Here is a 23,935-nt window from a genome sequence, read left to right as displayed (position 1 = left end):
ACACACACACACACACACACACACACACACACACACACACACACACACACACACACACACACACAAAAAGAAACATGTGCTGAATTAAAAAGAAGGAGCCATTGTAGAAGAATATGCTGCCAGTAGTCATGCAATTAGTATAATTTGCAAACTCCCAGAACATGCATGTGAGTGTGTGAGTGTATGTGTGTGTGGGGGGGGAAATTTCCTCAGGAAAACGCATCATCTACAGCTACAATACAGCCAGAGTCAGGAAGCCGGGTGAGCACAGTGCTCTGCTGAGCCACAGAGGAGATACACACACAATCTCTCTCTCACACACACACACACACACACACACTCTGCCACACATACATACAACACAAATCGGGATGACATTCCACTGAGACACTGTGCACTAACTACACAAGGTAAGAGGAATCCAGATATTTCTCATGTTATGAAAAAGCGGGACGTACACTGTACTTCTGATTTCTGAACCTCTTGCCGTCCTTTCTCAAATTCTCTAAACGGCTATACAATCATCATATGTTCAGGTTAGCTTTGTTGTACCATAGTGTGATGGTCTGTGCGCATGTTCTGATTTTCTCTGAAAAAAATATTAATATGACATATTTCTAGACTGGGCTGATAATTCAATTATTTCCATATACATTTCATGTTTCCATCTCCCAAGACTTTAAGAACTACTTTATATTTTACTTACCGTGTTACGTAAAATGTATGCAAGCTTTGGATAAATGCATCTGCTAAACGGCATTTATACATCGAGTGTACAAAATATTAAGAATACCTTCCCAATATTGAGTTGCAACCTCAGAACAACCTCAGTTCGTTGGGGCACGGACTCTACAAGGTGTTGAAAGCGTTCCACAGGGATGCTGGCCCATGTTGACTCCAATGCTTCCCACAGTTGTGTCAAGTTGGCTGGATGTCCTTTGGTGGTGGACCATTCTTGATACACACCGGAAATTGTTGAGTGTGAAAAACCCAGGATTGTTGCAGTTCTTGACACAAACCGGTGTGCCTGGCACCTACTACCATATCCTGTTCAAAGGCACTTCAATATTGTGTCTCATGGCTTAACCATCCATCTTTAACCTTTAATCTACACTGATTGAAGTGGATTTAACAAGTGACATCAGTAAGGGATCGTAGCTTTCACCTGGATTCACCTGGTCAGTCTATGTCATGGAAAGATTAGGTGTTCATAATGTTTTGTACACAGTGTATATTTTCATTATTATGTTATTTTTTGGACAAAACCTCTGTGTCTCACATTACCTATACCTGTAGTGTATATGTAGTGTATGGTTAAACATGGTTATATAATAGGCTGCAGTACTAAATGTAATTACATGCAGTGTCAGCAAGCTAGTGTCCCAGGCAACAAGGCACTAAAACCATTTGACCCCATCAATTCTTTCACTCTGAACTTAGGGAGGAATTTTAAGTGATTAAATCATAGACATAGTTGGATGTTAAACCAAGTTGTTAAAATACTTAAGTGTTTTAGTAAAATAAAATAATGTAGCCAGCGACAGACAGACACTACTTATATTTCCTGTTATTTTCTAAACTATTAGGGAGCAGAATGTCCAGTGTTTGTTTAGAAACTAACCTCCTGCTCCCAGTGTTGCTGTTCAATGTGTCTGCACCAGCTGAACATTGGCCTCAACACAATCCAATATTCATACACTGTACATATTTTTGGGATTCTGAACTGAGATGTTAATCAGTGGTTTAACACATGGATTCACAGTGTTCCTCTGAAACACACTAATAGTTAAGGAAACAATCACTGTTAAGATTTGAGCTGAGCATTGTAAAATTAAATTTGAAAATAACATTCTGGAATCCTACAAATAAAAATGTGCAAATAGTTCAATCCAAACTCACTTATTGTTCAAATAAGCTGAAATATTTCACAGCATTTGTTCCTAATGTTCACAAACTGTAGTTTTAACTCATTCAAAATGGGATCAATCCCAATTATCTCTAAACTGTGAGCAAAAATCCATATTACAACTTATGTGTTGTGATAATTGCTTTGCTTACTCTATAACCTGTTCGTTCATATGCCTTGACACCGTGATATATAGGCCTAAGGCCGAGACAATGAGAGGACACAGTTGCAGAATATGTTCAACCACACATTTGTTTCATTACGAAACCTGAGAGCAACATCTGTCCGGTGAAGTCCACAAAACATATTGCATGTAACAAACAGTTACATGGCCTACAGCATGGTCAAGCAAGGTAATGTTTCTGACATTTTCATATTACTAAACAAGTATTAATTTAGAACCGCAGAGTTAACGCAATTCGCAAAGTAAAGAGGAGCTGCCTCCGCTCTTCCAGCTCCATTTCAACTTCAACATCATCTAATCATCTGTGCTTAGTCTAATACAGTGACAACTAAAATATACCAAAAACAACTCAAATATATATATATATATATATATGGGGGATACAACCAACCCAGCTCTGCAGATTTTGCTTCAAAGAGACCAAATCATTAGATCATTTGTTTTGGTACTGTCCATTCAGTATTGAGCTTGTTTTTGGTCACAGGTTCAGGAATGGCTGAAGAATTGCAACATTTACCTGGAGCTAACTCTCTAAATAGCACTGCTGGAGGATTTGAAAAGTCATTGTCAATCGATCAATAATATAATAATACTCTTAGCAAAAATCTTTCCTTTACAATCTGTACAATCTGCCGGGGCGGCAGGGTAGCCTAGTGGTTAGAGCGTTGGACTCAGTAATTGGAACGTTGCAAGTTCAAACCCCCGAGCTGACATGGTACATGTCTGTCGTTCTCCCCCTGAACAGGCAGTTAACCCACTGTTCCTAGGCTAATCATTGAAAATAAGAATTTGTTATTAACTGACTTGCCTAGTTAAATAAAGATAAAATAAACTGAGAATAGAAAGGTTCAGAACTTTTGTGAAACATCACATCATTGTTGAAAAATATATGGCGAATAGAAATCAAAACTGGATGATGTTCAGAAATAGAGGGGAGGGACAAAAGAAAAAGATACCTAATGAAAAACATACTGCGTCCATAAAATGTATATAGTATATATATGCTGGAAGTGGAAGCCTAAGTGTTGTTGTCCATTAGTGTACTCCAATTAGGGGAAGGGTAGCAGGGTTAGGGTTAACTTACAACTTATATATTCGTTTAAATAAATATAATTGTAGATATTTTCCTTTGATGATCCCTTACTGATCTTTAACCCTACAAGTGGCAAGAAAAAGTTTGTGAACCCTTTGGAATTATCTGGATTTCTGTATAAATTGGTCATAAAATTAGATCTGATCTTCCTCTAAGTCACAACAACAGACAAACACAGTCTGCTTAAACCAATAACACACAAATGATTGTATTTTTCTTGTCTATATTGAATACATAATTTGAACATTCACAGTGTAGGTTGGAAAAAGTATGTTAACCCCTAGGCTAATGACTCCTCCAAAAGCTAATTGGAGTCAGGAGTCAGTTAACCTGGAGTACAATCATTGAGACGAGATTGGAGATGTTGGTTAGAGCTGCCCTGCCCTATAAAAAACACTTACAACGTTTGAATTGTTGACTTGCATAAACCTGGAAAGGGTTACAAAAGTATACCTAAAAGCCGTGATGTACATCAGTCCACGTAAGACAAATTGTCTATAAATGGAGAAAGTTCAGCACTGTTGCTCCTCTCCCTAGGAGTGCCCGTCCTGCAAAGATGACTGCAAGAGCACAGTGCAGAATTCTCAATGAGGTTAAGAAGAATCTTAGAGAGTCAGCTAAAGACTTACAGAAATCTCTCGAACATGCTAACATCTCTGTTGACGAGTCTACGATACGTAAAACACAAAACGAGAATGGTGTTCATGGGAGGACCCCACGGAAGAAGCCACTGCTGTCCAATAAAACATTGCTGCACGTCTGAAGTTCACGAAAGAGCATCTGGATGTTCCAGATGGTCAAATATTCTGTGGACAGATTAAACTAAAGTTGAGTTGTTTTGAAGGAATACACAACACTATGTGTGGAGAAAAAAGGCACAGCACACCAACATCAAAACCTCATCCCAACTGTAAAGTATGGTGAAGGGAGCATCATGGTTTGGAGCTGCTTTGTTGCCTCATGGCCTGGACAGCTTGCTATCATCGACGGAAAAATAAATTCCCAAGTTTATCAAGACATTTTGCAGGAGAATGTAAGTATATTTGTCTGCTAATTGAAGCTCAACAGAAGTTGGGTGATGCAACATGACAGTGACCCAAAACACAGAAGTAAATCTTCAACAGAATGGCTTCAACAGAAGAAAATACGTCTTCCTGAAGTGTCTCAGTCAGAGTCCTGACCTCAACCCGATTGAGATGCTGTGGCATGACCTCAAGAGAGGGGTTCACACCAGACATACCAAGAATATTGCCGAACTGAAACAGTTTTGTAAAGGGGAATAGTCCAAAATTCCCCTGACCTTGGTGCAGGTCTGATCCGCAACTACAGAAAATGTTTGGTAGAGGTTATTGTTGCCAAAGGAGGGTCAACCTGTTATTAAATCCAAAGGCTCACATACTTTTTCCAACCTAAGTTACTAGCTATTTAGTCTGCTCAGGCACCAGCCGTTTTTTTTAGCTTGGATAATACCTGCCAGCCTCGGACTGTCTTTCTCCACTACAACGCCAGATTCCTGTCGTAAAACCTGGACCATTGATCATTACAGCTAGCTAGCTGCCACTGAGTGAACCAGCCCCGAAGCTAGCCCTGAGCCAGGCGCATCTCCAGCTAGCAAATGAAATTACAATACCTCTTTCACCATCTGGCCCGGTCGCTTCGTCGACATGGTCCCCCGCCGTACCACCACAACTGGTCCGCAGCCGTAATTCCAACAGCTGTGCCTTCAACCGGCCTTTGCCGGACAACGGAGCAGACACTTCTACTTACCCCGGACTGCTAACTTTAAATGCCGTGTCTCTCGCATGCTAGCGTAGCAACGACTACTCCGCGGCTTCCCTGTTCCATCTATTGCTGTACACTGGATCCTATGATCACTTGGCTACATAGCTGATGCCTGCTGGACTGTTCATTTATCACAGTACTCCACTTTGTTTACCTTTGTTTATCTGTCGGCTCTAGCCCCAAACTCAGGCCCTGTGTGTAGTTAACCGACCCTCTCTGCCCATTCATCGCCATTTTACCTGTTGTTGTTGTCTTAGCTAATTAGCTGTTGTCTTACCCGTTGTTGACTTAGCTAGCTCTCCCAATCAACACATGTGATTGCTTTATTCCTCGCTTTATGTCTCTCTCAAATGTCAATATGCCTTGTATACTGTTGTTTAGGATAATTATCATTGTTTTAGTTTATTGCTTATCCTAATAAAACTGACTATCCTATGGATCCTCTACTTCAGCGACGTCATCTACAAAATAGCTTCCAATACTCTACTCAGCAAATTGGATGTAGTCTATCACAGTGTCATCCGTTTTGTTACCAAAGAGCCTTATACCACCCACCACTGCGAACTGTATGCTGTAGTCGGCTGGCCCTTGCTACATATTCGTCGCCAGACCCACTGGCTCCAGGTCATCTATAAGTCTATGCTAGGTTATGCTCTGCCTTATCTCAGCTCACTGGTCACGATAACAACACCCAGCCGTAGGACGCGCTCCAGCAGGTATATCTCACTGGTCATCCCCAAAGCCAACATCTCCTTTGGCCGCCTTTCCTTCCAGTTCCCTGCTGCCAGTGACTGGAACGAATTGCAAAAATCACTGAAGCTGGAGACTTACATTTCCCTCACTATCTTTAAACATCAGCTATCTGAGCAGCTAACCGATTGCTGCAGCTGTACATAAAAATAAAAAATAAATGTTTTTTTGCCAGAGGACCGGACAACAGGCCCTCTGATTTTACACACGGAACTCTGTCTGCGAAGTAGTTGGTGAACCAGTGTTAATCTGCTAAATTGTAATTACTTTGCTACTATGGCCTATTTATTGCCTTACCTCCTCATGCCATTTACACACACTGTATATAGACTTTCTTTTTTTTCTATTGTGTTATTGACTGTATGCTTGTTTATTCCATGTGTAACTCTGTGTTGTTGTTTGTCGCACTGCTTTGCTTTATCTTGGCCAGGTCACAGTTGTAAATGAGAACTTGTTCTCAACTAGCTTACCTGTTTAAATAAAGGTGAAATATTATTTTTTAAATAACCTGCACTGTGAATGTTTACACGGTGTGTTCAATAAAGACATGAACAATTATAATTGTTTGTGTGTTATTAGTTTATGCAGACTGTTTGTCTATTGTTGTGACTCAGATGAAGATCAGATCAAATCTTATGACCAATTTATGCAGAAATCCAGGTAATTCTAAAGGGTTCACAAACTTTTTCTTGCCAGTGTGTATATACACTACCATTCAAAAGTTTGGGGTCACTTAGAAATGTCCTTGTTTTTGAAAGAAAAGCAATTTTTTTGTCCATTAAAATATCATAAAATTGATCAAAAATACAGTGTAGACATTGTTAATGTTGTAAATTACTATTGTAGGTGGAAATGGCTGATTTTTAATGGAATATCTACATAGGCGTACTGAGGCCCATTATCAGCAACCACCACTCTTGTGTTCCAATGGCACGTTGTGTTAGCTAATCCAAGTTTATCATTTTAAAAGGCTAATTGATCATTAGAAAACCATTTTGCAATTATGTTAGCACAGCTGAAAACTGTTGGTCTGATTAAAAAGAAGCAATAAAACTGGCCTTCTTTAGACTAGTTGAGTATCTGGAGCATCAGCATTTGTGGGTTCGATTACAGGCTCAAAATGGCCAGAAACAAAGACGTTTCTTCTGAAAGGTCTATTCTTGTTCTGAGAAATGAAGGCTATTCCATGCAAGTAATTGCCAAGAAACTGGAGATCTCGTACAATGCTGTGTACTACTCCCTTCACAGAACAGCGCAAACTGTCTCTAACCAGAATAGAAAGATGAGTGGGAGGCCCCGGTGCACATCTGCGCAAGAAGACAAGTACATTAGAGTGTCTAGTTTGAGAAACAGATGCCTCACAAGTCCTCAACTGGCAGCTTCATTAAATAGTACCCGCAAAACACCAGTGTCAACGTCAACAGTGAAGAGGCTCCTCCGGGATGCTGGCGTTCTAGACAGAGTTCTTCTGTCCAGTGTATCTGTTCTTTTTCCCATCTTAATCTTTTATTTTTATTGGCCAGTCTGAGATATGACTTTTTCTTTGCGACTCTGCCTAGAAGGCCAGCATCCCGGAGTTGCCTCTTCCATGTTGACGTTAAGACTGGTGTTGGCCTGGTACCTGTTCAACTTCTTGGTGGCTGGATTTTACAGTCATAAAGTCCATTAAAATGCTCTCAAGGGCATATCCTAAAATGATAGTTGGTGACATTATTGTTTAACAGATCTAATGCTTAGCTGAGATCCGGAATGGGCCAACATGGGCACTTGTGGCCCTATAGGGTTGAATGTCCTGCTTTACACTAGTAGTCTACCAAAATCAAATCAAAGTTTATTTGTCAAATGCGCCGAATACAAAAGGTGTGGACCTTACCGTGAAATGCTTACATACAAGCCCTTAACCAACAATACAGTTTTAAGAAAATAGAATTGACAAAAAAGATATCTACTAAAATAAAAGTTTAAAAAACCCAAAATAAAATAGAAAGTAAGCTGTCATCAATGCAAAAGGTGGCTACTTTGAAGAATCTAAAATCTAAAATATATTTGTGATTACAAAACACTTTTGTGATTACTACATGATTCCATATGTGTTATTTCATCGTTTTGATGTCTTCACTATTATTCTACAATGTAGAAAATAGTACAAATAAAGAAAAACCCTGGAATGAGTCGGTGTGTCTAAAATTGTGACTGGTACTGTATATATTTACAAAGAAAAGATATGGGGGATTGGAAATGATGGAGACAATTACATTGATAGAAGCCTAAATCTTTCTGGAATTTAAAGCTGATCTACACCCCAACATTTTTTAATAAAATAAATGTTGGTGGAGGGCAGGTGAGTTCAAACAGTAAACACTGATTATGAGAATTATACAGTACATTTGGAAAGTATTCAGACCCCTTCCATTTTTTCCCATTTTGTTACTTTACAGTCTAAAATGGATTAAATTCATTTTTTAACTCATTTATTTACACACAATAATCAATAATGCCAAAGCAAAAACGTTTTTTTAGACATTTTTGCAAATGTATAAAAATAAAAATACCTTATTTACATAAGTAACCAGACCCTTTGCTATGAAACTCTAAAATGAGCAGAGGTGCGTCATGTTTCCATTGATCACCCTTGAGATGTTTCTACAACTTGATTGCAGTCCACCTATGGTAAATTATATTGATTGGACGTGATTTGGAAAGGCGCACACTTGCCTATATTAAAACCGAGCCTTGAGGTCGAAGGAATTGTCCGTAGAGCTCCGAGACAAGATTGTGTCGAGGCACACATCTGGGGAAGGGTACCAAAGAATGTGTGCAATGTTGAAGGTCTACAAGACCACAGTGGCCTCCATCAATCTGAAATGGAAGAAGTTTGGAATCACCAAGAGACTTCTTAGAGCTGGCTGCCCAGCCAAAGTGAGCAATCGGGGGAGAAGGGCCTTGGTCAGGGAGGTGACACTGACAGAGCTCCAAAGTTCCTCTGTGGAGATGGGAGAACCTTCCAGAAGGACAACCAACTATGCAGCACTCGACTAATCAGGCCATTATGGTAGAGTGGCCAGATGGAAGCCACTCCTCAGTAAAGGCACTTGACAGCCCGCTTGGAGTTTGCCAAAAGGCGCCATGAGATGGTCTGATGAAACCAATATTGAACTCTTTGGCCTCAATGCAAAGCGTCAAATCTGGAAGAAACCTGGCACCATCCCTATGATGAAGCATGGTGGTGGCAAGATCATGCTGTGGGGATGTTTTTCAGAGGCAGGGACTGGGAGACTAGTCAAGATTGAGGGAAAGATGAAAGGAGCAAGGTACAGAGAGATCCTTGATAAAATCCTGCTCCAGAGCGATCAGGACCTCAGACTGGGGGCAAAGATTTACCTTCGAACAGGCCAACGACACTAAGCAAACAGCCAAGACAATGCAGGAGTGGCTTCAGGACAAGTCTCTGAATGTCCTTGAGTGGCCCAGCCAGAGCCCGGACATGAACTTGATCAAACATCTCTGGAGAGACCTGAAACTAGCTGTGCGGCGACGCTCCCCATCTAACCTGACAGAGCTTGAGAGGATCTGCAGAGACGAATGGGAGAAAGTCTCCAAATACGGTTGTGCCATGCTTGTAGCGTCATACCCAAGACTCAAGGTTGTAATCGCTACCAAAGGTTCTTCAACAAAGTACTGAGTAAATGGTCTGAATACTTATGTAAATGTGATATTTCTGTTTTTTATTTTCAGTACTTTCGCAAACATTTCTAAAAACCAGTTTTTGCTCTGTCATTATGGGATATTGTGTGTAGATTGATGAGAATAAAGCTGTAACGTAACAAGATCTGGAAAAAGTCAAGGGGTCTGAATACTTTCCCAATGCCCTGTATGTAACTTTGAACCACTTCTCTTTGAAGACGTACAGGAACCTAAAACAATTTAAGATCTTAGAGCATTAGGTCCTACATAATGTACATGGGATAAACAGGTGGTTGTAAATGTACTGTACAGGTGAAAGTCATCATGTACTGTATGGATTATCTACAGGTAACTGCCAATAATGGAAACACTTGAGAAATTTATGGAAATAAAGTATATTGAATTAAGCAATTAACATCCCATCATGCTTCGGGTCAAGTATATGACCCGCATGAGTGGTCACTGAATGGTTTGTTGAGCATGAAAACAATGGAAACACTACGCCGTGGCCATCTTATCACCAGATCTCAACCCAATTGAACGCTCGTGGGAGATTCTGGAGCGATGCCTGAGACAGGTCCAAATCAAATCAAATGTATTTATATAGCCCTTCTTACATCAGCCCATATCTCAAAGTGCTGTACAGAAACCCAGCCTAAAACCCCAAACAGCAAGCAATGCAGGTGTAGATGCACGGTGGCTAGGAAAAACTCCCTAGAAAGGACAAAACCTAGGAAGAAACCTAGAGAGGAACAAGGCTATGAGGGTTGGCCTGTCCTCTTCTGGCCGTGCCAGGTGGAACAGAACATGGCCAAGATGTTCAAATGTTCATAATTGACCAGCATGGTCAAATAATAATAATCACAGTAGTTGTCGAGGGTGCAGCAATTCAGCACCTCAGGAGTAAATGTCAGTTGGCTTTTCATAGCCGATTATTAAGAGTATCTCTACCACTCCTACTGTCTCTAGAGAGTTGAAAACAGCAGGTCTGGGACAGGTAGCACGTCCGGTGAACAGGTCAGGGTTCCATAGCCGCAGGCAGAACAGTTGAAACTGGAGCAGCAGCACGGCCAGGTGGACTGGGGAAAGCAAGGAGTCATAGGTAGTCCTGAGGCATGGTCCTAGGGCTCTGGTCCTCCGAGAGAAAGAAAGAGAGAATGAGAGAATTAGAGAGAGCATACTTAATTCACACAGGACACCGGATAAGATAGGAGAAGTACTCCAGATATAACAGACTGACCCTAGCCCCCCGAAACATAACCTACTGCAGCATAAATACTGGAGGCTGAGACAGGATGATACCCCCGGACAGGGCCAAACAGGCAGGATTTTTGGGGGCTGTGCTTTGGCACAGCCCCCACACCACTGTCCAATGACCTATTAAGACACTCTATGTTGGTGTTTCCTTTATTCTGGCACTTACCTGTACATTACTATAGCAAGTTGTCCTGTCATTACTTAAAAGAGCTGTTGGCTAATCATCTGTGTTGGTATTTTAGCTCTGAGTTAAGTCCATAATGAATAGTATAATTACAACAGTTCCTATGCTATTACAATATTCTGTAGATCCTCGAGTACAACATTACTCTACCATTCATTATGGTTTTAGTTTTCATTATCTGTTCAACCTTCTCCAGCACACTCCTGCTGAGCTCTTGGTATTGGTAGCCTAACTAGCTTGTTCAAATGATCTGTGATCTCATTCTCTCTTCTAACTAACTTGCCTTGTGTCTTTGCAGTATTTGATTCTTGAGCACAGCATTTTAATGCCAATCCTTAAGAACCTCCCGGGGAGGATCAAGAGTAACCATGGGAATGGTGAGCTCATCCTGCCCAGGTTAAACTTGGACCTGAACCCCTTCGAGGAGGTGGACCTTGAGGAGGAGAGGAACGAGGGTGAGCCCCCCAATTTGGGGGTATGCGGGGGAAAAATCTTCCAGAGCAGGTCGTCACATGATGGGGAAGAGGAGGAGAATGAGGTGAACGCGGAGAGGCATGGCCCTGAGGCCCCTAAAGGAGGAGGGGGGAGGCCCCATAGGGGAACCCTTGAGCGGCTGTGCGGCTCTTCGCCCCTGAAGACCCTGGGGAAGCTGGGGAAGGGGCTGCGTATGTCGGGGTGCAGCGTATGGGGGACATTCCCGTCCCAGCGATGCCCCACAGACCCCCACTCACCCCAGCCTGAGAAAGAGAAGAGGAAGGGCCTCCGCAGGAGCTCAGAGGAGATCATGACCCTGCTCCGGTAACAGGGAGGGAGGGTTGCTGATCTAGGATCAGTTACGCCTTTTAGATCACAATGAAGATTGCATGGACAGGGAGGACCTGATCCTAGATCAGCATTCCCACTCTGAGATGCTTTATAAATATGGGCTCAGAGACACAGATTAACATACATGTAATGTCTATATATAATATGACTCAGTAACTATTTTCATTCATAATGTCTCGACCAAAGAGCTTTCGTTGTGGTCCATTAATTACTGATTTGCTTGCCTATCCAAACTGATTTTCCTGTTACCTGGTAGGACTGAGACCCCCTATCAAGCTGTAACAAAATGACGGAAATGCTCACAGCATATAGCATAATAATTTCCTATTTGGTTATGTAATATAAAAATGTTCCATGAGTTACTATGTTTATGAACAGAACTGCTTTGTTTGCTAATAATATGTTGTGTACCTAAGCACTATTTATAAACAGTTTTCACTTTGACACCTCCAGTCAGGGAAAGCCACAATCACCTCTCAAGCATTTAAATACCTGCTTATTTATAGCATATGAAGCCTAGTCTAGATGTGGTGGTCACACGTTAACATTGAACTCTACAGTATTTGGTAATAATTATGTATCCCATTCCATTTCTATTTTAGATGGTACCTTTATTTCCACACAATATTTCAGACTCTGTAAATCCACACATAGCCATTCTTGCCTTTCAAAGTCATACTGTGGCATAATATAGTTCCGACCCTCTCCTAATGGTTCTCTTCTGCTTGTAGATTTGCAGGGCGGAGGAAGCAGACGCAACGCAGAGAGAGCCTGCCTTGTGGTAACCTGAGCGGCGACAGCGAGGCTGAGTCCTGCCGCCGGCCCTCCTTCCTCAGGATGGTCAGCCTTGGCAAGCTGAAGAGGGAGTCCCTGTCGGACCACAACTCCCAGGAGGCTGAGGAGGAGCTGGAGGAGGAGCCACTAGTGGTCAAACCCAGGGAACCTCTCTCAGGTATACATGGCGCTCCAAAACAAACCAATCAGGAGGGGAGATATGGTATGTTTCCTGCAGGGCCAACCAATCACAGATCACCTAATCGAAACATCTGAATCATGGAAGGGTCAGTGCAGGTTACTTCTGTCTGTGGCATGAGCACCTTAGGCCTCCTACAGTCAGTGTTTGTAAGTTTCAGTGTTTACTTTACGAGTCAGGAACTTCCTGGTCAGGTCCTGCAGTATTTCCTCCTCCAATCCCATGCTGGTTTCTGATGAGCTGTGTGCGGTCCCCGGACCCCCTGAGTCATCAGGTTCAATCAGCACCAGACTATGAAAGCCGGAAATGACTGACTTCCTCCCACTGCAGATTCCTTTAGATAGAACTTCATCCAGAACTACTGTTCGGCAGAGCTCAATAGGGACCAAAACAGACAAGGGACAATCAAAGGACAGTGTAGTACATTGCGTGTTCACAACAATCCAAAATGCCAGGTCAAGAGATTTATATTGTATTTTTTCTGGATCCCCATTACTCTTCCTGGGGTACAGCAAAATTAAGGCAGTTATACAATTTAAAAAACATTACAATACATTCACAGATTTCACAACACACTGTGTTCCCTCAGGCCCCTACTCCACCACTACCACATATCTACAGTACTAAATCCATGTGTATGTATAGTGCGTATGTTTTCATGTGTGTGTATGCATGTGTCTGTGCCTATGTTTATGTTGCTTCACAGTCCCTGCTGTTCCTTATGGCAAATTGGAGTGGCAATATCGTCCGCTATTATCCTCAGTTATTTTCCATTCAAGTTGTCAGACCCCGGAGGCTTGTCATTGTTGATAGACAACAATCATTTTTTCACCTCTTCCACACTCACTTTACGGAACTCAAAATTATAATGCTTGTCTTTCATAATTTGGTCAGCTATATTTGGATGTGTAGTGTCAGCATTTGTTGCTGGCATGTCATGCCTAAATCTGCTAATCTTGCCAATGAAAAATTATTCAAGTAGTTGGCATTGTCAGTCGGTTTTGTGATGAATGAGCCATCTGATTCAATGAATGATGGAGCTGAGTTTGCCTTTTTAGCCCAAATGTAATTTAAGGAGCACCAATGCTTTTTATTATCGCTCTTTTTGTTGTCTTTTTTTCATGGTGTAGTTTCTTCTTCTTTTTATTCAGTTTAGGTCACATGATTTCTCAATTTGCAATATTTTTGCCAATCGGTTGTGCAGCCAGACTTATTTACCATTTATTTTGCCTCATCCCTCTTAACCATACAATTTTAAATTCCTCCTCAATCCACTGGGATATATCAAATTTTACAGTAATTTTCTTTGGGGGCATGCTTATTAGTAACTGGAATAAGCTATTTCATAAATGTGTCAAGTGCAGCGTCTGTTTGCTCCTCATTACACACAATGGACCACCATATATGATTTACATCAACAACATAGGGACAAGTACAAAACTTATTGTATGACCTCTTATACACTGTATTAGGCCCAGTCTTTGGAATTTTGGTTTTCCTAGATATGGCTACTATACTGTGATCACTCCATCCAATGTATCTAGATACTGCTTTCAAGCTAATTTCTGCAGCATTAGTAAAGATGTGATCAATACATGTTGAGGATTTCATTCCTGTGCTGTTTGTAACTACCCTGGTCGATTGACTGATAACCTGAATCAGGTTACAGGGACTGATTACAGTTTTGAAGATTTTTCACGAGTGGGCAGCGTGGTGAAAGCCAGTCAATATTTAAATCACCCAGAAAATATACCTCTCTTTTGATATCACATACATTATCAAGCATTTCACACAGATACACCTCTACCATTGACATTTCTGTCTTGTCTGTAAATGTTATAACCTTGTATTGCTACCACTGTATCATCAAAAGTATTATCTAAGTGAGTTTCATAGAATATGAATGTCATCTGTTACTAGCAAATTATTGATTTCATGAACCTTGTTTCTTAAGCTACATATGTTAACCTCTTGATGCTACCCATCCCGGATCCGGGATCGTGACTACGGCTCAAGCTCATTAGCATAACACAAAATGTGAAAAAATATTCTTAGACATATTTAACCTCCACACCTACACAAGTCCAATAGCTCAAATGAAAGATAAACACCTTGTTCATCTACCCAGCAAGTCAGATTTCTAAAATGTTTTACGGCGAAAACATAGCACACATTTATATTAGACCACCACCGAAACAAAAGGCAAACGGCGGCCATTTTGTCCCAGAAAATATAAAATTTAAAAGTAGGATTAAAAAATAAATAATTCACTAACCTTTTGAAAATCTTCATCAGATGACAGTAATATTACATGTTACACAGTACATTTTTTTTTTTTTTTTCAATAATATGCCATTAATATCCATAAATCTCTGTTTACAATGACGACATTTCAAAAAATGCTACTCAAAATGTCCGGAGAAATTATGATAGCTCGGACAGATAACGTCAGATAACAAGCAATAAACATGACTAAATATACATGTTCTACATATAGTTACAAAGATACACTTCTTCTTAATACAACCGCTGTGTTACATTTATTTTTAACGTTACAGAATTCGTTCACTAGTCTATGCTATGAGTCGGCGCTCAGATATTAGCAGTGTCTCCTCTACGTTTGGAGTCCACAGAAACCCAAAATAACCACATAAATATTCCCTTACCTTTGATGTTCTTCGATCAGAAGACGTAGAAGGAGTCATACTTACCCAATACATCGTTTGGTTTCAAGTTGTGCGTCTTTGTATTAGCATATGCTAACAGCTTCAGCTGAAATGCACCCAAAATAACTTCTGCTCCTTCTGGTCCCGCACTCTTGCGCAATCAAACTTCAAAATTACATATTATATGTCGACTAAACTGGTCAAACTAAGTGCAGAATCGAGCAAAATGATGTTTTTATCATGTAAAACAATGATAATCGCAAACAAACGAACCGGCTTCAACTGGTGTCTATTGGAAAAGAACGTTCCCCAAATCGGCCGCGCGCAATAGAGTGCATGTATGTGAGAGTGAACCGGGCATTTTCGCCCGCCAAAGGATGAGGGAGCGCGAAATTCAAACAATGAACGTGCCAATTGAAAGCAGACATCGCGCTGAACAAATACATACTGTTCCCAGATCGGTAGCTGCCTGGGAAGGGTGGGGGCGATGACGTCAAAGTTGACCCAACTTTTCTCTTGACAAGAGAGAGTTTGGGAGAAAGGCTGCCCTGAGAGTTCTGCTTTACATACAGACATAATTTAAACGGTTTTAGAAACTTTAGAGTGTTTTCTATTCAATAATTATTATTATATGCATATATTAGCAATTTTGGAAAAAATATTTTCAGTTTACTATGGGCACGCACTTCCTCCAACGGGGGCAGTATTGAGCCATAAGCTCAAGAGGTTAACGTGGTCTATTTTGAGCACTTTTCTTTTGGGATGCTTACTTGTTTTTGTTGCTTTACTGGGAAGCTTGGAAGAAGTAGATATGCTCATGTTATTTAGGTTAGTGCAGGGTGAGCTGCACCCAGTGAACTTCCTGCTAGGGCACACCACCTCAGTGCTAACAGTATAAATCTGGTTCATAGGCACATGCTTACTGCATACAATAGCTGTAGGATCAGTAGAGGCATTCAGGGAAGTTAGAGGGACATAAATTAGGTTACTTACATTGTGTCTACCAACACCCCGGTATAATGTACATTTGCTGGGCTTGGATCATTTATATACTCAATATCACACATATCAGCACCCTTCAATATGTCAATGTTGATATTTCACACAGAATATAGCCTGATGAAAACATGTACTTTTTCTCTTCACTTACCCCACCCGTTCCTACCCATACATTAATACTCTGTACAAACCAATAGACTAAACAGTATGACATTGATTCCTAACTCTCTCCTTCCCTCAGTACTGGAGATCCTACAGCTGGTCAACCAGAGGGACCTCCTCTTGGCAGACACACACATCCAGGAGCTGGAGCGTGAGTGCGAGCTGATGGCCCTCCTACCCCACCCCCCCACACCCTCATTCACGCCTCCCGGAGTGAACCCTCTCGGGTCCTTCGATGACCCCTCCAGCCCCAATGTGTCAAGAGACGCCAGCCGTCGCAAGGCCAAGGATGTGGAGTTGCTGTACGAGGCCCTGCAGAAGGAGATGTGGGACGTGGTGAGGGAGTCACTCCGACAGCCAACGGCCGGGCCCAACCTGGGGCTGGTGGTGCTGGTCATCCAGCAGGAGGAGCAGGCCGACACCGCCCAGGCACAGAAAGAGGAGACCCAGCCCCTGAGGGAGGGCCTCCAGCCCCATCCTAGCCAGCGGCCCCGTCAGCTCAAGCTGAAATGGCGGCAGGCAGTGGGGGAGGCGTCTGACTGGAGCCTGCCCCAGCAGGTGAGAACTCCAGCAGGGCAGCTAGCCTCGTACCTGGAGAGGCTGAGGGGCCGCATGGTGGACGACCTGGACGCGGCGCGGAGGAACGTTGTGTCGGTCTACCCGGAGGAGTTCCAGGCCTTCCAGGTGTACGTGCAGAGCTACCACCGGGCAGTGGCCCGACGCCTGAACATCATCACCAGCTCCCAGCTACAGATCACTGATGTCTACTCCCTGCTGGACTGGTTCTATAACATCTACAACAGGTCAGTGTCATAACTCATAACATAACAACATTAAGAAAATCTATGACATGTACAACAGGTTAGACGTATACACTTTTAGAAAACAAGGTACTACCTAGAACCATAAAAGGTTATTCAATTGTCCACATAGGAAAACCCTCTGTTTTTTGTTCCAAGTGGAACCCTTTTTACTAACTCAAGGTTCTACCTGAAACCGTTTCACCTCTAAAAGGTTATTTGTATAATCTTTTTCACAAACAAAGGGTTCTACTTGAAACTAAAAAGGGTTCTGCTATGGGAACAAACAAAGAAACCTTTTTATTTTATGAGAGTTAGTAAGTTCATGTACGTGTATATGAACATATAGATCTTTACAGGTATTCAAACTGTGAGACTTGAATGAATAGTGACAGACAGTAGCACTTCCTCCCTTTTCCGCTGGTCTTTTTAAGGGATGTCCTGGGCACCGTTGGCATGAAAACCCCCATTAACTACTCCCCACTGGAACCCCTACTGCACCAAGATACAGTGGACCGACTGGAACAGGACTGCCTGAACACAGTCAGGGTAAAATCACACTTCCTTTAATACTGAACACTGTCAGGTGAAAACTTGTCCACTGACAGAGGTAATGTTTCTGGCACTAATCTAATGGTAGTGGAACTGCCCATGCATGGATAGACAATGGACTTTATGGTTGTGTGGGTTCTGTTGTTTATCTCAGGAGAAGGTGACCACAGAGCTCACTCAGGTTCTGGACGAGGAGGAGAGGCGGTGGGCCCAAATGCTGCACATAGAGGAGTACCAATCCAATCTGGCCCGCTCTATCATCCAGGTCTGTCACACTGTCACTCAGAGACACTACTGTACAGTATATATGTAGGTCACTATTACCCTGGCAGTCTGGTGACATTGTGGCAAAGAACTCTAAGACATTTGTAAATCTTTTATGAATATTCAGGAATTACCTATTTTGGCTGGTTGGATTTTGAAGTTCCTACCCTTATTAGTGTGTATGTGTGTGGCTGTAACAGAGACTGACGGTGGACCTAGACAGATCCACAGCTGTAAGCTCGTTTCTGGGGGCCAGGGTGGCCCGCTGCAGTCTTAATGGGCTGTCTGACTTCCTGTACAGGTGACGAGAAGATGTACTTATAGAGACATGGACAATGAGTATATTCAATCAATAACCTGTATGTAAATCAATATATATGGATTTCATTTCACAATTTTACTGTGTGTCCAGTTTCCAGAGGAAAGTGGAGATGTTCCATGAGACCCAGGCTGAGTTTGGGGACCGGGGTGATGGATACATCTCCAGGACCATCGCTCTGGTCAACTGTTGTCCTCCTCTAAGGTGTATACCCAGACAGAGAAGTCATCTCTTGTGGCAACTGTGTTGAATGATGCTCCATTCAAATGCTCATCGAAAACATATATTTTCAAGTTGGTGAAGTCGTAAATGCGACAAGAGAGCATTCAAGTGCATAGACCAATGAGTTAGCTAGATAATCCAGCCCGATAGATAAGCTTGCTAACATTGCGAATAATAAGTTAACTATCTTGCTAAAGTTAACAACATGATCAAACTAGGTTATCCACATGATTAAGGTTGTAAATGGTTCAAATGGTTTTTCCATGTCAGAAATATGATAATTCCGAGACCAACAGTGTTTCCATTCCAATTTTTGTGTAGGTCCTTTGTACAGCGCTGCAGGCAGTGTGACCCACAGGGCAGTGAGGAGTCCACACAGAGAGCTAACTCCTCCCTCAATAGAATCATTAACCAATCAGTGAAGGTTCTGACGGAAAAACTATTTGAGCACATCAGGGTGAGGCAATGTGTTTTTTTCTTTTGTTTGGGCAGTAAAACTTCCTCAATACACAACTCACCAATTCCACACTTATTCATGACTGATCAAATACAAACAAACATGCTCTAACGTTAGCACAAATGTTTTGATATAGGAGAAGCTGTTCATCAACTTCATGTGAATGAAAGCTGTGTATTTCTATTCCAGCCGTTCTGTGACAAGCTGGTGAAGAGAAAGTGGCTAAACAACACTGAGGCATTTGAGGCCATCGAAGCAAGCATCAAGCAACACTTTAAGAAGTTCAGAAGAATGGACTGCCCACCTTATCAGGTATCCACCAATGACCACATACCTGACACGATAACATGTTGCGCGAAATACATCAAATAATAAATATTTGCCCTTTCTATCCCAATATTTGTTGTTTATCAACACTTATATTGCATTTGACTGACTGAATGATTGACTGGTTGATTATTTGATTGACAGATACTGGTGGGGGAGGTACACAGGCGGATCCTGGTGGAGTATGTGCGTGCGATCATGCGAGGACGGGTCATCTGCACATCATCGAAGATGAGAAAGAGGATGGCGTTCCGACTTCAGGACGAGGCCAAACAGCTCAAAGGACTCTTCAAAGACCTGGTCAGTCATCCCTCTGATTTATGGTCATAATGACCACAAATGTACATTTATTAATATAACTACTGTTCCCAAAGGGAGGGAACAAGGTACAACATACTATGGGGAGTCAACAACCAATCCTATTCACCTGAAAACTGAACTCCTACCCAACGGGCCAATGGATGCCAAGCCCGCCCTTGGAAGCCCTGCCTTTCTGGCTATAATACCAGGGCTCGCATTAATTTCCTCAATTTGGTGCCTCTCTTCATCGAGCCCAAATCCCCTGACAGCACAGGGCGATAATATGTTATACTTTGTTCCCTCCTTCAGCGAACAATAGTTATATTCATAACTTTATGTTCCCATTCAGTCAATCACTTGGTATAACATACACTATACAGTGGCTTGCGAAAGTATTCACCCCCTTGGCATTTTTCCTATATTATTGCTTTACAACCTGGAATTAAAATAGATTTTTGGGGGGATTTTATCATTTGATTTACACAACATGCCTACCACTTTGTCTCTTGGGGTATGTCTCTATAATCTTGGCACATCTAGCCACTGGGATTTTTGCCCATTCTTCAAGGCAAAACTGCTCCAGCTCCTTCATGTTGGATGGGTTCCGCTGGTGTACAGCAATCTTTAAGTCATACCACAGATTCTCAATTGGATTAAGGTCTGGGCTTTGACTAGTCCATTCCAAGACATTTAAATGTTCCCCTTAAACCACTTGAGTGTTGCTTTTGCAGTATTCTTAGGGTCATTGTCCTGCTGGAAGGGGAACCTCCATCCCAGTCTCAAATCTCTGGAAGACTGAAACAGGTTTCCCTCAAAAATGTCCCTGTATTTGGCACCATCCATCATTCCTTCAATTCTGACCAGTCTCCCAGTCCCTGACAATGAAAAACATCCCCACAGCATGATGCTGCCTCCACCATGCTTCACTGTGGGGATGGTGTTCTCGGGATGATGAGACAAAAAGTTTTGGGGTTTCTCCAGACATAGCGTTTTCCTTGATGGCCAAAAAAGCTAAATTTTAGTCTCATCTGACCAGAGTACCTTCTTCCATATGTTTGGAGACTCTCCCACATGCCTTTTGGTGAACACCAAACGTGTTTGCTTATTTTTCTCTTTAAGCCATGGCTTTTTTTCTGGCCACTCTTCCCTAAAGCCCAGCTCTGTGGAGTGTACGGCTTAAAGTGGTCCTATGGACAGATACTCCAATCTCCACTGCGGAGCTTTGCAGCTCCTTCAGGGTTATATTTTGTCTCTTTGTTGCCTCTCTGATTAATGCCGTCCTTGCCTGGTCCGTGAGTTTTGGTGGGCGGCCCTCTCTTGGCAGGTTTGTTGCACACAGCCATGCAATCTCCATAGACAAACAATGACAGTAGAATGTTACTGAAGAGCTCATTGACTTTGAATGTGGAATCGTCATAGGATGCCACCTTTCCATCAAGTCAGTTCATCAAATTTCTGCACTGCTAGAGCTGCCCTGGTCAACTGTAAGTGCTGTTATTGTGAAGTGGAAATGACTAAGAGCAGCAACGACTCAAGCCGTCTCAGAGGGTATCAAATTAGGATGCCCAGGGCAGCTCAAGCACAGAAAGGTTCCACCACCTCTAAAAGGGGGTATAGAAGCCACCTTTTCCCCTAATACTTACCTGAGAAGTCTGAACTGTCAGAGCCTCATGAGGCCTGAACTGTCAGAGCAGTTCAGGAACCAGAACCTGCTGCAACTTGGCTATGCGCACTGACATGCTGCCACTGCAGCCAAAGTCCATAGACCCCATAGTTCCAAAAACAATATTTACCTTGCGATCTTGAAATGTCAGAACTAGTACAAGGAATCGAAAGTCCAAAATATCAGACCACCTGTTGTGACTTGGTATAGCATCGACCAGAGTTGATGAACCACGGCAGCCCGAGGCTCCATCCCACTGGAAACTTGCTGTAACCTGGAAAAATGCGCAACCTGCACGCTGCCTAACACCCACTCCTGGTCCCAGCCATAAGAACACTGTGAGCCACACCGGCAGCAGTTACATCCAAGCGATAAAACCTTGTCATGCCCCTGAACAATGCACGCACACCGCTAGGCAATCCTTGTCCTTTGTTGTCATATGCCAAGGGAGAAAGTGCCCTACCCCGAGCTGGATTAGCAAAAAATACAAAAAGCTAGTCACAAACACAGATATCCTTGGTCCTATTCATATACAGCATGTGCGTAAAGCGTGCACCAGACACAGGGCATACAACCTCGGTTGTTCATTGGAAGCAAACAGAGGAGGTGAGAAAGGGAACTGCTCGAAAGCCCGGAAGGGTGTACTGATAGCAGGTAGAGATCCCCAACCATCACATAGAGCAGGATCCAAGGCCACTGACACTCCAAAGAATCAGTTCCCAATGGAGCATCCAGATCCATCATCGACAAGAACAGACTAGAATATGTGTTCTCTCGCGATGCATAAGATCTACTCCAGCCCTGCACACCGGTCCCATTCTGGGCAACCATCGAGGGGTGCAGTCTCCACTCCGTAGAGATAGGACCACCCCCTGGAAAGCAGGTCCAAACCTACGTTGAGAGATCCGGGAAGATATTCACCCTAAGCGACAGGAAATGTGTACTGCTCCATACGAGCAGATAACGGGACAGGTTTATGAGAGTGACCACATCCCTTCCTGCCTGTTGATGTATGCCACCACCGTCCTGTTGTCAGACCTTACCAACACATACTGGCCCTCCAACATCGGAAGGAAGCGGCTCAGCCATAGAAAACAGTCAGTAGCTCTAGGTAATTGATAAGAGTGCCCTTTGCTCTGTTTACCAAATCCCTCTTCCTGAGTAGCCCACACACAGAGCTCCCCATCCCAGTAAGGACGCATATGTCGTGATCACCCTGCGGGACAGTACCCAGTCCATGAGAACCCCCTGCAACAAAAGTTGCGGGTCCCTCCAAGGAATTAACACCCTTAGGCATGACTGGGATACCATGAGCAGCTGATGGCAGTGGCAACATTTTTATTTATCCATTATTTTACCAGGTAAGTTGACTGAGAACACATTCTCATTTACAGCAACAACATGGGGAATAGTTACAGGGGAGAGGAGGGGGATGAATGAGCCAATTGTAAACTGGGGATTATTAGGTGACCGTGATGGTTTGAGAGCCAGATTGGGAATTTAGCCAGGACACTGGGGTTAACACCCCTACTCTTACAATAAGTGCCATGGGATCTTTAATGACCTCAGAGAGTCAGGACACACATTTAACGTCCCATCCGAAAGACGGCATCCTACACAGGGCAGTGTCCCCAATCACTGCCCTGGGGTATTGGGATATTTTAGACCAAAGGAATGAGTGCCTCCTACTGGCCCTGCAAAACCACTTCTTCCAGCATCTGGTCTCCCATCCAGGGACTGACCAAGACCAACCCTGCTTAGCTTCAGAAGCAAGCCAGCAATGGTATGCAGGGTGGTATGCTGCTGACATACTGATATGGAGATACGTCCAGACACGTAGCAGTTACCCAGCACTAAAACAAAAGCATCAATAGAAGTCCCAGAGGCACAACAGAGGCGAACTGCAGAGCCCCTGTCACCGTCCTCATCACCCATGGTGAAACTGCATGCCCCCCATTGGACTGGAGAATGCTGCCAGTCTTCCATACCTTATCTCTTGAAAAGGTCAAGCGCCGCCCTGAGGACTGGGATAATTAGTTTTTTTATCGTGCTTGTTTTCATATCCACCACTCTTGACAACCGTGCGTCTGAATGTGGGGAAGGAACTCGTTTTTTGCTATGCCCACACCTGGACAATAACACAGTCTTGATACCCCTCACCAAGGATCCTTGGGTAGAAACAATGTGCTTTCGTATTACCTCTGTTCTGATACCCGGCCCACACCGGGTTCAGGGACTTCGGCAACCAGTAACTTGGCCCCATCGACCGAGCCACTTAAAGGCACTGTTGCCAAAGCAAATTCTTGGGGAGGAGGGCCTGTCAGTTTTCCATCCATCGGCAGTGTGTAAATGAACCCCGCCTCCTCCGTACCCTCTACATTATTGAGCTCACCATAACCTGGTAGCACCAGCCTGGTTGAATGAGGGGAATCCCAGGTCATCAGCAAAATCTTTAAACATGGGTAAGCGCTGCATGGACAGGAGGTAAATAACTTCACCCAAACCTGGAGGAACTCCGCTGTGGATGAGAAGATGGCCAATCCACCCCAGGTGATCTGCCAGCCTA

The 23,935-nt window shown here is 42.9% G+C and overlaps 1 protein-coding gene across 1 annotated transcript in view; it reads left to right on the top strand.

Moving 5' to 3' along the window:
• Positions 1-255: 255 nt before the first annotated feature.
• The window catches only part of LOC112258019 (exocyst complex component 3-like), a 38,985-nt gene continuing 15,305 nt past the window's right edge, over positions 256-23,935 (top strand). The window contains exons 1-11 of the mRNA XM_024432069.2: positions 256-410; positions 11,139-11,638; positions 12,397-12,617; positions 16,545-17,268; positions 17,700-17,814; positions 17,972-18,082; positions 18,282-18,382; positions 18,494-18,604; positions 18,944-19,079; positions 19,269-19,391; positions 19,551-19,706. Coding sequence (XP_024287837.1) covers positions 11,166-11,638; positions 12,397-12,617; positions 16,545-17,268; positions 17,700-17,814; positions 17,972-18,082; positions 18,282-18,382; positions 18,494-18,604; positions 18,944-19,079; positions 19,269-19,391; positions 19,551-19,706 — 2,271 coding nt within the window. The 5' untranslated portion in view covers positions 256-410; positions 11,139-11,165. The remainder of the gene's footprint in view (positions 411-11,138; positions 11,639-12,396; positions 12,618-16,544; positions 17,269-17,699; positions 17,815-17,971; positions 18,083-18,281; positions 18,383-18,493; positions 18,605-18,943; positions 19,080-19,268; positions 19,392-19,550; positions 19,707-23,935) is intronic.

Source organism: Oncorhynchus tshawytscha, linkage group LG09 (assembly GCF_018296145.1).
Source record: "Oncorhynchus tshawytscha isolate Ot180627B linkage group LG09, Otsh_v2.0, whole genome shotgun sequence".
NCBI lineage: Eukaryota > Metazoa > Chordata > Actinopteri > Salmoniformes > Salmonidae > Oncorhynchus > Oncorhynchus tshawytscha.
The sequence above is the reverse complement of the archived record's forward strand: the minus strand, read 5'-3'. Positions and strand labels throughout refer to the sequence as shown.